This window comes from Carassius carassius, chromosome 38 (genome assembly GCF_963082965.1).
Source record: "Carassius carassius chromosome 38, fCarCar2.1, whole genome shotgun sequence".
Lineage (NCBI taxonomy): Eukaryota > Metazoa > Chordata > Actinopteri > Cypriniformes > Cyprinidae > Carassius > Carassius carassius.
Genome location: NC_081792.1, coordinates 19,678,168 through 19,692,033, shown reverse-complemented (window position 1 = coordinate 19,692,033; position 13,866 = coordinate 19,678,168). Strand labels below are relative to the sequence as shown.

The window sequence follows — 13,866 nt, the reverse complement described above, 5'->3', positions numbered from 1 at the left end:
ACTGGTCATTTTTTATCCCAGCAGGCACTCTGAACTCAGCACCAGCATCCTGGTCTTTAAGACAGAGTGATAAAAGGAGAGATGAGTGTGTGTTAAGACCCTGAAAGCCCTTGAGTCCTCCTGCCTGGCTGTGTTCGAGACTGCCACTCGCTGCAGGTTGAAGCTGGTGCACTGTGACAGAGAGTGGGACCCTATCTGCCAGTGGCTCCATTAGTTCCATGAGAAAGAGGACACTCAACCAGCCCTTTATCTGACAATACGTCCCACAGATCCCTGAACAGAGTCTGTTGCAAAGAATTATGGGATGTGGTGGGAGAAAAATATGGTGGAAAAATATGGAATAAAGTGGATATACTTTAAGTTCAAGAAAGAGTAAGTTTGTGGGGGTTGAGAAAGGTCACTGTGATCGCTGACATACCTTAAAGGGACAAAAATCAGTCTTCATGAGTCACTCTCCCTAATGTCATTCCAAATTTTTTTGAGTTTCTTTCTTCAGTAAAAGGTTAACTTTATCAGAATGTGCTGAATGCTCTTTTCTACACAATACAAGTGAATGGAACCAAAAATGAGAAAGGAAAAAAAAAGTCCTTATGACTATGTTATGTCAGTTTAATCTATTAATAGGTTTGTTGATTGACATTTTGGCTCATTTTGAATACATCTTGTGTAAAAAAAATTCAAATTTACCAGAATGTCATGGATACTCTTTTCTATATAATGAACGTGAATAGCTAAGAAAAAAAATAATCATAAAAGTATTACATATAGAGAGACCGAAATTCAGCATTTTCCTTTTTAGGGTGCTGTTGCTTTAACGTTGAAAGAACAGTCTGTCTGTGTCTTTTGTTTCCACCATCAGATGGAGCTGTGGGGCCTCTGAAGGGACACACACCTGCCCTCTCACCTGATCAGAAAAGCTCTTTGTCTCCTCCCCCCTGTCTTATGAATGTGCCATTTTCCTTTTTGAACTTTCTGTACTTTTTAGGCTGGGAGGAGTTTGTGTGTGTGTGTGTGTGTGTGTGTGTGTGTGTGTGTGTGTGTGTGTGTGTGTGTGTGTGTGTGTGTGTGTGTGTGTGTGAGACAGAGAGTGAGAACAGGTAGAAAGGGTGTAGAGGGGGTGGGGAACATTAGAAAATGCCCAAGAGAAACTCCCAGAACAGGTATACGGCTCAAAGAGGAAGGCGGCTCAAACTTGTTTCTACTCACTCGGGAACACCTCCCTAGTAACCTGTCAGGGAGGAGTGTGCGGGCAGCAGTAGGAGTGAACGGTGTACCTGTGTGTGCGTTGAATTTTCTTGCTATGAGGAGAAGCTCCAGCGCTGACAGTGGAGCCTGCTGAAGCTGACACTGTGGGGGGCATGAGATCTGAAAAAGAGGAAGTCAGGCCAGGTGAGTGTTTGTCTGTGTACATGAATTCAAGACGGAAACGACAGCCATGACACACCACTGAATTATATAACCAGCTGACCAGTCATGTAAATCTCTGTGTTTACTAGATACAGAGGCTCTTCACTCGCACCGGCAGGTGTTGGGGCATATATAGTGAATTTGGTGACCCATATCAGTGTTTCCCAAACAGGATATTCTTTGTTAAAACTACTGTACAAAATAGAAACCATGACTTAATAATATTATGGCTGTCAGAAGGTTAAAATTTTTCAGTTCCTTTCTGAAGAAGTCAAGTAGGCCATAATATAAATTGAAAAGAGCACATTTCAGGTTTTGTGTGTTATGGACTTACTAGTGGGGCAAATGATTCAAAAAAGATTGAACACTGACCTATATCCCATATGACCGATTAAACCTTTAGTACTTTGATGGATGACCAACTTTTAGACTATTTGATAAGCCAAGCACACACAAGGCATGTATGTACTTGTCTTTAATTTCATGTAATCTGGAGTAATGCTATGATACTATACGTATGATTACCATGTGTGACGTGTAGCTCTTACCCAGTACTCCGCTGTAATTACGTTAGTGACACATTGTTAGTCACAACGTTGTTTGTGAGATCATATGAGATGGTCATACCTAGGCATCATGCTGTCTGTTTATGTGAGGGATATTTGCGTATCCCTTAACCTGACCAATGATCTGTCACAACAATCTGCTTTTTATGTATGAAAATGATAGATGATGGGAACTGGGTTGTAAAAACGGTTGTATAAGTGGAGAAATGAAAAGAAAAACCTATTTAACTTTCTTTTTTTTTCAGTGTTGTATTTACCTTTTACTGTAAAAGTGGAAATATTTTATGGGTATTTCCCAAGCTTGTTAATCTCTTGTTTCAGTCTGTTCTGACATTTTAAAATCTTTACAATCCTCTCTCATTGGTTTACTCATGAAGCCATAAAAGCTGATCCTGAATCAGCCTGTTTGTTTATCTGTAGTGGCTAGTAATAATCCCTGTGTCTTCTCCACACCCACTGAATCAACACTGGGAGTCTGATCTTTACACTCCTTATACAAAGTCTAACAACAGACCGAGCAGGAACTTATGGATCATATTTAGACACTTTGATAGTTGGCATTGGGAAAACAGGAGGAATGTGAAACATGCATAGAGTAATTTACTTATCTTTGCACTGTCTCAGCGCACATACTCCAAATTCACTCTCGTGAAGATAATTATGTAGGTGATTGATGTGTGAGGTGTCTTATGAAGTCAGTTTTCATCTGAAGTTGCTCAGCTGTGTACTGTTGAATGTTTGGTTTATTGTGAACACACTTCCTGAAACGCTTGTTTGATTCATTGGAATTTGAGTGTTTGATCTCTGTGGTATGACAGTGCAGCTTGTGCCTTTGAAAGTTTTTAGGGTAGGGTAGTATTGTTTTTGACTGAATGATTGAATGTTGTTTTTGTGTTGTTCCTTAGCCTTGCCTCAGGACACTTCCACCGTTGCTCTTTGAGATCAGCTAACATTGGCACTGGTCTGTTGTTAAGAATGATTTCAAATGTGCTGGTGTACACAATTGTTGTGTTTGTGTATGGCTTTTGTATCTATGGTAGGACTGAATAACATGCATAAATATAAAGAATATCACAGGGTATATTTTGCTATGTGTGTTATGTTGGGCCTTTAGGAGTGAGATTTATTTTGCATGGTTATAAATAGCAGTATTAGCAGAATAACCACCAAATAAAAAGCACATCACAATATATATATATATATATATATATATTTATATATAAATATATATATATATATATATATATATATATATATATATATATATATATATATATCCTTTTTTATTACGTGTTTTGTTTAGTTGTTTCTTTCCATTTACTTTTTAGATATAATTTTTGACATTATATTTCACCCACAAGTGCTTCTGTGTGTCTGTTTATTTCATTATTTACAAGTGTGTGTGTGTGTGTGTGTAAGCTCATAGTCCAATGGTATTTTGAGAATATTGTGCCACCGGCTCCTACAGGGCTTGGCATAACTTCTGCGGCTCACTGATCTGCTCAGTGCCAGTGGTTACGCTCCAGATAGATGAAGATAATGAGTTTGACCCTCCGAGCCCCTGCTGCCAGATGGTTCTGTCATGCTCTGCCCTTCTCTCCCACCCCAAAGTACAAACTACAAGTTCACATTACAGCTCCCGTACAAGTTTGATGCTGCCAAAGCCCTGTGTGGTGCACCCACGCCGAGAGCTACTGCAATATGTTGCATTCTGTCACCTACGTCTCACAATTTTGAAGTGAGATACTTCACTTAAGTGTGTGTGTGAGCAAATTATATGTCCAAAAAAAAACAAAAAAAAAACCTTGAAACAGGATTTGCTGCTGTCAAGCTAATTTATTCCAGTATCAGAGGAAAGCATATGCTTGAGTAGGAGGTGGACAAAAACAACACAGTAACAGAGTTTTGAATATTTGAATTCAAGCCCTTATTACTTCCCTGGCAGGCAAAGTTTCCAAACACGAATTAGGCAACATTGGCATGTAAATGTGTGTGGTTACATGTAAATATATATGAAATCTTGCTGGCATCTGAAAGTTCAGAACAAGCTGTTTATTTATTGATTTTAATATTCTGAATGCTACTTTGAATTGCAAAAGACGAAGGAATTTTTTTCTTCCTCATTTAAGCAATGATACAGTAAATATTAATAATTCATTTAATTATATTAATTGTTAAATGTAATTTATTCTGCTATTTTATTCAGTTATTTATCAGTAGCCATTACTCCAGTCTTCGGTGTCACACGATTCTTCAGAAATCATAATATACTGATGTGGTGCTCAAAAAACCACATATATATATATATATATATATATATATATATATAGTGGTATTATTATTATCATCATTCGTGATTTCCAAAGCTAATAGAGTAACAGGCGTAAATTTGGAACATCACGTTTATGTGTGTGTGTGTGTGTGTGTGTGTGTGTATTGTCAAGGCACTTGGTGCCCATTCGCTGGCATGGCCTAATCTGTCCTTAATGAAAGTGTGAATCAATTACCACTATCTCCAGTTGGCACAGGCAGGCTGAACTTGCTTGCAATTTAAACGCAGAGCAATTAATTCAGCACAGCTGTAACCCTCAGATATCCCTACACAGAGGACTAGAAGCGCACACACACACAGAAGGTTTTTTTGCCATCATGCATGCAAAAAAGAATCTGATTCTGCACAGATGCCACATAATAAATGTGCTTTACATCGTCTCTTCATCTCAAAAGTGTGCTACACACAAATCAGCCACATTTTCTCGCCAAAAGGCATACAAGTGTCACCCGCAATCTCTCTGCATAGCGTGAGACTTGTAATGCGTTTTCATGCATTATTTCGCTGCTGGCACAAGTAGCTTTATCGTAGTATAGCAGCCCACACCTTCTACCCTTTAATAATGCTTCTATCACAGCTCTGATTTGGAAATGTCATTTGACGTGGGTGCTATTTCTGATATAAGCTCTTGTGTAGGTCTTAAAAGAAATGCTGAGGTTGATTTTCTTCGCCTATATGGGTCAGCATATTTGGGTCATGCTTGGGTTTAATGTGGAGTGCACAAATATTTCATCCGGATTAATAAAACTGTCTTAGAATTATGCATTTCACTTGCTGTATTAGTAACTGGCTCATTTAGCATTTTTGGCAGTCGTTCCAAGCAACAATCCAGTCCAAATCCAAATTGAGCTGATATGTAGCATTTCCGACAGGCTTCTCTTCAGAGACAGTGTTTTGCAGTTATGGCTTGGCTCACTGTTTACAATTCCATTTACATTTATTCATTTAGCAGATGCTCTTATTCAAAACAACTTACAAATGAGGAGAACTATACAGAAACACAAGAGGGGCTATAAAACAAAGTTCCTGAATTACCTCTGAAAAGAATAAATGTAGGAGGTATTGCTGAGAGACTGATGAGATCCTCTGACACAACAGAAAGATAATGGTTGGTGTATTAAGCTTTCAGGAATAGTTGTGTTTTAATTGTAAATGTCAAGTAAATGGTGAAGTTTCATGCTAGCTGCCATGATATTAACCAGAAAAGGTTAGTTGCGGAAGCTAGTTAGCCAGAATGGTCATTTGGGAAAAGTTGGTTAACGAAGGAAAGATGTTTTTATGATGATTTATATGTCTGTATTATTATTTTCAGTTGTATTTTTGCCGCGTGGCTGGATTTGCTGTTATCAAAGCAGAATAAGAGTATCACTCTCTGCTTTTCTCAACCTCTGCTCTCCTCTCAAGCTACAAACGAGAGCTGTGATTTGTGCTTCTGTAATTTGGTTCTCAGCCTAAGAGGCATTAGCAGCGTGATCCATCAGATGAAGAGTGGCCCTTATCATCAAGGCACCAACCTCTGTGGTCTCCTGCTGCAGCCCACGGAATCACGTTCTTTGCCTGTGAATTATATCCATAATCATCCAAGTCGAACGACTCACTAGGAAGCCAGTTATCAGTCTGCAGTGATATATACGTGCCATTGCCAATAGCTGCCCAGCTTAAAGCATGTGCGATCTATTGAACACTATGCCGTTAAGATCGTTAATCTTTGTGTAAATGTTCTCTGTAGATGTACTCTAGTTTTTTTTTTTTTTACTATATAAAGATCCTTCATTTAAAGATACATGTAATTGGAAAAAAAGCTACATTTTGTAAGATAAGAAGACTTCAGAGAGTATATTTTGTATTGTGCTTCTTTGTCTTATTCATTTCTTGTTGTTAGCATAAATCAAACCACATTTTGGTGGGGTTTATGCTTGGAACAGGAAAAACTGGTAAGAAAATGTAATTATTCTGAAAACATCTTGTTTCAAAGAAATTTAGATATTTTTATTAGAAAACTAAACAAGATCCTGATTAGAGACATATTCCTGGTTCAGCATAAAATAAATTCAGTCAACCGCTGTTTGTGGCATAATGTTAATTCAAAATAAATAAATAAAATTAACCCGTCCCTCATTTCCTGTGAAGAAAAAAAAAGCAAAGTTACATGGCAGTACTTTATAAGGAAAGTAAATGGTGCAAACTTTTGGAAGATTTAAAACCAAAAATGTGAAACCTATCATTTTTTGAAAGAACTTCCATGTGTTCTTCTCTTAAAACATGAATTGTTTAGGGCTTTAGGCAACTTTGTTGTCATGACAACAAAGTTGTAAAATTGCATATAACTTTACTCCAAAATGTTAGTAGTTTCATTATTCTGCCTTAAAATCATATTAACATGGATATTGTTTTAGAGCTATCAAATCAGAGAGTATTTATCTTTTTCGGATTGGCCCCATTCACTTTCATCATAAGTGCCTCACTATAATTCCTTATATAATTTATATAGATCACAGATGGAAAATTGGAAATTAATTAACATTATGCCACAAGTGCTGTCGATTGAACTAAACTTGCACTGAAGCCAGAATATTCCTTTAAGAAAATATTTTTTTTAAATAACAAATACTAAGATGAACAAGGGCACCAAAGACCTTACAGACTGACCAGTAACAGCTAAAGTCAGATTTCCCACTGGTTTCAAAGGATTTAATTTCTTTAAAAAGATTTACACTTACTGTAACACAAACCTCCCTGAGGACTGCATCTCATTTATGCGTGGGACGCGTACTGCACAGCTTCTGTATTTGCTGTGAACTTGTGCTCCTAAGGATAAAATGTAAAATGATGAAAAAGTAATGATGTGATGAAACATAATATTGATCATAATATCTCAAAGAAAAAAGCATAAATCAAAGGGAGCCTTAAAAATGAGATTGAATAGTGTGGAATTGGAATAATCCACTTTAATGATATTCTCTTTTGTGTTTTATCGGTTCACCTTCTCTGACTCACACAGGCTCAGAGCGAGAGGTTTTCTGAACTCTCGACAGCATGCCGCTCGCTCATCTTAATCATTGATTAAAACCACTGCAGCTCACAGTGAAATCCCCTGCTGCTGCTTCTGCGATGTTGTAGACTGTCCACAAAAAAACTCCCAAAATGTAACCTTGAGGTTTAGGGCTCCTTAAACAGTCATATCGGAGTCAATATCAAAGCTAGTTTGGGAAAGCATTTTGGGAAAATGCCACAGACACTGTGCCTATGTCTAGGGGAAATGTTTGACATTTTTTATTAATGGATAATTTGAAGTTACAGTCACAGTAAACCCTTGGATGATTTGCGTTAAGTCTGTGGTATTAAATGTTTCTGTAGTACATTGTTTAATTAGTAAACATTTGTTATCCTTACTATTTGAAACAAACTGTGGATCTTTTTTATTCACTATGCTTTTTGCATGCAAACTGCTTTGCATAAAGAATGGCTCTTTAATAAACCCAGCCATCCCTTGAGATTTGGAAAGTGTGCCAGAGCGCAGAGACACCTGCAACCTCTCCATCATTGACCTTATGTAGTCTACTCTGGGTTAGAAGTCTGTTGGGGCCTTTGGGACCCCAGAACTTTGTTATACTCTAACATGTAAAGATGCACTTTGTTTTTGGAGAACCTGCTCAAATGATTTATTTCCCTGCCACAAACAATGCTTAGTTTTTCCCCTTTCTGCTGTATATTCTGTGATGAACTCCTTTTGAGTAAATTTTTGTAGGGTTGCCTAAGGACCCAGTTGCATGTACAGGTCGTCTGGGAGTCTCGTGGAGGTGGTTATATATCAGAACCTGTCTACAGATCCGTTGAAACATGCATTCTGGAGTTCAGCCCTAAACAAAATGCTTTATCACAGAACCACAGAACCGCAGGCCAAAAACTGTAGGATAAAGACAATCTATGAAGTAGAAAATATTGCTGCCGCTGCAAAGTTTATATAGCTGGTTATTGTCATCATTTTATGTGGCACCAGACAGCAGCGTCAATGTGATTTGAGATTTTACTAGCCTATTAAATTAAATCATTTTCCTTTTTTACGAGTGTGATGGAATGGAAAGTTAAGCAAAAGTATTTGGTGCTTCGTATTGACCTAATTGATTCTAGTTTGAATAACAGACTTGATAGAAATTAAATCTAGAATATAAAGTTTAGTAGCTTTACAGTTGGAAAATTCCGGTTTATTGCTCTTACAGGCTCATCCATAACTACTTTATGACTTAGCTTAGTTTTGCTTCGATTTATCTACTACTGTGGCTGTGAAGCAAAGAAGTGCACGGTTAGTTTGGCTCTTGAGATGATAAGTGAGAAGGTGATATGACGCCGCTGCAAATCGATCGAACAGTCCATTTTGGGGAATTAGGGGTCTGATTGCTTTTGTGTTTATCAGCCTCAGTTCTTACACCGATCATAAAGACCCAAAGACACTTTCTCCTTTCATGAAGTTCTGATGAGATTTCACACAACCCTGAGAGTTAAGACTCGTCAGCCTCTTCATATAGGGCAATAACCTCGTATTTCAATTTGGTTCTGACTAAAGCAGAATAATTATAAGACTGGCATTCTGATGCCTGATAATACTTGGAATGATAATTCATTTATTTTATTACACAAATATTCTCTAAAAATACTTGATCCTGATTGATCAGCAGTCAGATATTTCTCTATAACTTTAGTTTTGGTCATTTTGTTCATTTGGTCATTGGTACTTAAAACTTACCTATTTCATTTAGTTTCTAATTTCCATTTACATTTTTAAGCTTAAGTTTTTAATCTCTTTTATTTTAGCTTTATTTTAATTACAAAAAAAAAAACTTGTTGGTATACTGGTAACAATGAAAAATTACTGGAAGCTTATGTCACTAAAACAAATTCCTTGTATGCGCAAGCATACTTGGCAATAAAGCTCTTTCTGAAAATAATTTCACTCAAATCTGTACACACACAAGTTTTATTGTTTGAGTTGTATTGTTTGTTTTGCTTGTAATGTAACTTTTATTTCCTTTAGCAAATGTCCATTCCTGGGCAAAATGTGCAGTTTTCCCAGATAGCATACTAGTAAATAGCTAACACTGATTTTGCCTTTTAATGCTGTCATTGTACAAAAACGATGCAACCCTTGACTTCTTTCTGAACCTCTTTATTCCAAGTGTTGTGGTCTGCTGAGTTGTTTGTATCTTAGGAACACTAAAAATAAATAACACTGAACCAAATTGTTTGTGTATTTCAACATGTCGGCGATCAGCGTTGATTCAGTCAATGACTAGTATGTTGTTTGTTGTTGAGGGAACCTTTTTTATCCCATGATTTTTGAATTTCAGAGCTTGACGCTTGTGTTTGCTGCAAAATTTGTGGTTAAACATGAAGGATCTTGCATGCTCTGTATAATTTTATGATTCATACGGTTTGCATTTTTAGCCCAAGAGTTTGGCACAAACCAGAACTGCTGCTTGAACACAGAAGTTACATAGTTCTGATGCAAATACTGGGAGGAAGCCAAAGCTCTGTGTATGTGCTGGAGCTCAAAGCAGGACAACAGCTGGACCCACTGCCCCAAATAAGTCTCCACCGAGCTAAACAAATAAAGAAGTGGCTTTGGTTTCCAACGCGACAGCGTGAAAGATGAAACTTTCCAGTAAAAGGAGCTTCTTGTGCCATGTTGAAACCTGGTTGTTTGCCTCTCCCTGGTAGTGGGCGCATGACACTGACCAATGGGCTGTCCCTGTCTCTGTCTTATCAGTGGCACTGCAGACGCTCACCTTGTCAACAGCGGGCTGAAGAAAGGCCTCAAGCACCTCCTGTTATCTCTATACACGGCCGACCCACTCTCTGTCTCGCATGTTTACTGCTTAAGAGCGGGATCGCTTTCAAACATCCGCTATCGAACTGCGACATTAGCTGGTTGAAGTGATTTATTGTCAGTTTTATCTGGAAGTGCTCTCATCGAGTGTTCTTTTGTCACATTAAAGTGGAGGTGAGGTTTCAGTGGTTACTGCACTCACACAGTGTCACGTGCGCCCTGAGATGAAATACAACTTCCAAAACAATTACATCTTTGAATAATAAACTGCTCTATTAGAAATAAGTAAATCATATTTTAATACATTAAGTTGGTGTGATTTATTATAGAAATAACATGTTACATTTATTAATGCATTTAACGCACCACAAATGTTAAGCGTTTAATACATATCTTTAAATCATTTCATATTTTAAAAAAACAGTAATTCCTAATGATTACCATAATGTATGCAATGCTCAATCAAAATATTTCTTTTAAATATTTTTGTCTTTTCAAGATGCTTGCAAGATCTATCTATCTATCTATCTATCTATCTATCTATCTATCTATCTATCTATCTATCTATACAGTATATAAGTTTTATTTGTGTTTGTGTGTGTGTGTATAAAATATGACTTTTTATCAGAAGTATATTATGTTGGGATTCAAGCGGAGGAAAAAAAAAACATCTTAAATGTGTATATTAACTGCTACTTTGTTCAGAAGTGTTTTTGTCCTGTTTTATGCACCCAGCACTGAAAAAGGAGAAAAAAAAGAACACAAAACCATGAAATGCCTGGCAAGATTTTACATTACCATGTTGCACTCCAAGCAAAATACCTCATTAATTGTATCGATTGCTCTTGATAAGTGCTGCAGATTTATTTTTACCCAGCTGGGCCTTTACTGTCCAGGCTGAAGCGTGGGTGCATTATAGTTTACAGTTAATTGAATTCTATTTCTTGATAAGCTCCCTCGTTTCCCTTGAAAAAGATTGATGTCGCAGCTGTTGCCTAGTAATGCAGAGTACATGGAGCGAAGGCCTCCGTTTAATTTATTCACTTACTGAGCGTATCAGTAGAAGCAGAGCACACCTGACTGGCAGCTCGTCTAATTCAGCTTACTTTCGCGGCTCGATGATGTTCTGTGAATTTCCGGCACATTAGACGGACAAGACTTCAAATGAAATGTTGACAACAGAAAGTCACCACATGAGCTTTTGAAAGTCCTTCAATCAGCTTTGCTCTGGTTTATAGGCACTCTCTGTGTGGGGTTGAGATATGGGCTGTTTTTCTTCTTCTTCTTCTTCATTCAAAGCAAGGCAAGCACCACTCTTCCGCTCATTAAAAGAGGCTCTGAAACATTTTTGTCCTCCCAGTCTCACGTCTCTCAATGCCTAAACAGTTTTGCTTGTGTATTTGTTGATATATTGCCAATTACCGCTGTTTTGCTTTAAGTGGGCCTGTGTCCCACTCTTGTTGCTGTGGTTTCACTCTCATTCCTAATGCGTCTGTTCTCTATCTCCCTTGATTCTTTGAAAGAGCCTTGAAAATAGCATAGAAATTGTCTCTTAACCCCTCCAGATCTGAATGTTGCTTCTTTATTATGTGATGTGCTTCTCTGTGATTAAAAAGGCATGAAAGATAGCATTGTTTAAGAGTGAGAAATAAAAAATGAAGTATCTTAACAGCCACTCTTTGTTTTTCATAAGTATGCTGATTTCTCTCAGCCTGCTGGCCAATTGGAAAATAAAATAATATGTAGCATCAAAACAGAGGACTTGCCGAGAGCTACTTGTTACTAAGTGATTTCTTTATCTCTGTCTCTCTGGATTTCTCCCATAGTGTTGCTGAGGGAGGAGGTGGCTCAGTTGCAGGAAGAGGTGCACCTCCTCAGGCAGATGAAGGACATGTTGAGTAAAGACCTGGAGGACTCGCACGGCGGCTGCTCGGCCGACACGCTCTCCGCCGCCGAGCTCAAGGTGCAGCTGGGGGAGAAGGAGCAGGAGCTGGAACGTGCCAAGGAGGCCTTACAAGGTTTGAACCCCAATCACAAAGCCAATATTGCAGGATTACCAGAGAAATCCCCCCTGTGTGCTGTGCAAGTGCTTCACCCTCCCTAGACACATCAATACCGCCTGAGTTTACCCAAAATCATTGTTTCAGGAATAGAGATGGGTCACAGTGGGCGTCCAACTGTTTCCAACTAGTCGATAAGCAAGACTGACTAGTTTACCAAAAAATATAAAAAATAGATATCAATTACTGATGTTGTTTGTCAACAGGATGAAAGACAGTTTAAAGACGAAAGAAATGCAGTCAAAAGAGAACTTTCAATTATGTGTGAAATGTGTATTTCAGTTGAGAGCGTAATAGATGCCTAATCTACCTGTCACCGGGGAATTTAATGTGTGTGTGTGTGTGTGTGTGCTTGTAGCTTATCTTTTCTGCTGTCTGTGTATCTGTCGAGTAATGCTCTTTAAGTGTATTTAAGAGACTTGTATAAGCAGAGGACCCAAGCACTAAAAGACAAGAGTTGAGTTTTGATACACAACGTTCATTCGTTCAAAAGTATGTCTTGTCAATACGTTCCCGCAGTGTGAGCTGGAGGTGCGTCAGGATGAAGTGTGAAGGGAGGGTTTTTAGAAGTGCTGACGTATGAAAGTGCCAGAGCATATATTTAGTTTTAGGTTTAAAGTGATGATCAATGCACTGCTGTTAAAAAGTTTGGAGACAGCACAATTAATACTTTTATTCAGCAAGGATGCATTAAGCTGATCATAAGAAGATATTTATATATAATGCTGTTATTCAGCGTATTAGAATGATTTCTGAAGAACTGTTGAAATTCAGTAAGGATAAGGAGTTATACAATGAATACAGCTAGCATAGCACAAATAATTTACTTAAGTTCATATTAAAATCTTTTAATCTCAGACTTCTGGTATTATGATTAAGCACAGTTTAAGACATTGTTGAGATCTTCTGAATCATTTAAGGAGACGCACCTGAGATGACACCCTAGACGTCCTAGGAATCTAGATAACTTGCATTTTTCTCAAGAGAACAATCTGCCAAGAACGAGAACACACAAAGGTCTACATTTGCTCTCAACTGAATCTCTTTCTGTGAAATGTTTGCTTGAATAGTGTGTTTGTGCTGTCTTTAAAATAAGTCATTTGGTTTCATTTTATTATCTAATGAATTTACATTCTAATATTTTTTAAATGTGAAGTGTTTTGAAATAGATAAACGGATAACTTAATTCAGTCAGTTAATTTTGTCTTGAGGCTATAAGTTACATTAACAGAACAGCAGCTGTCAATATCTACAGCAAACCATGACAAACCAAATCATATTTTAGTCTGTATGTACATGTCTCTTATATGACAACATTGAGCAAAGTATCCAAATCACATTAAAATATTATCTAATGGTTTTTGAACCCTTTTTAAAGAGATCTACTGTGTGTTGAACACCCTGTACTAGATATGACACACTTTACACTAGGTCAACTGTGTTACTTGACACTTAGCCATTCCGTTTGTAATGTAATACCTGTAGTACTTAAACAGGAATTTATGTAACCTGCCAGTCCATTATATATATTCTACACACAACAGGCTGCATCAAGTACAGTTTTCAGCAAACTAAACCGGATTTGGGTCTTTTTGGCCCTTTTGGAAAAAAGACACATGGGTTCGAGAGGGAGAAGTGATGGGTGGTGGGGTGCATGGGTGCTCATGAATGTCGACA

At 37.7% G+C, this 13,866-nt stretch overlaps 1 protein-coding gene across 4 annotated transcripts in view; it reads left to right on the top strand.

The window, feature by feature from the left end:
* Positions 1-13,866, top strand: part of LOC132119523 (kazrin-like) — a 146,208-nt gene that overhangs the window by 118,243 nt on the left and 14,099 nt on the right. For all 4 annotated transcript variants that reach the window (XR_009426165.1, XM_059529562.1, XM_059529564.1 and 1 more), the window contains exon 5: positions 11,956-12,147. Coding sequence is in view for 3 of the 4 variants with exons in the window: in XM_059529562.1 (XP_059385545.1) it covers positions 11,956-12,147 (192 nt within the window). In the remaining variant the exon portion in view is untranslated. The remainder of the gene's footprint in view (positions 1-11,955; positions 12,148-13,866) is intronic.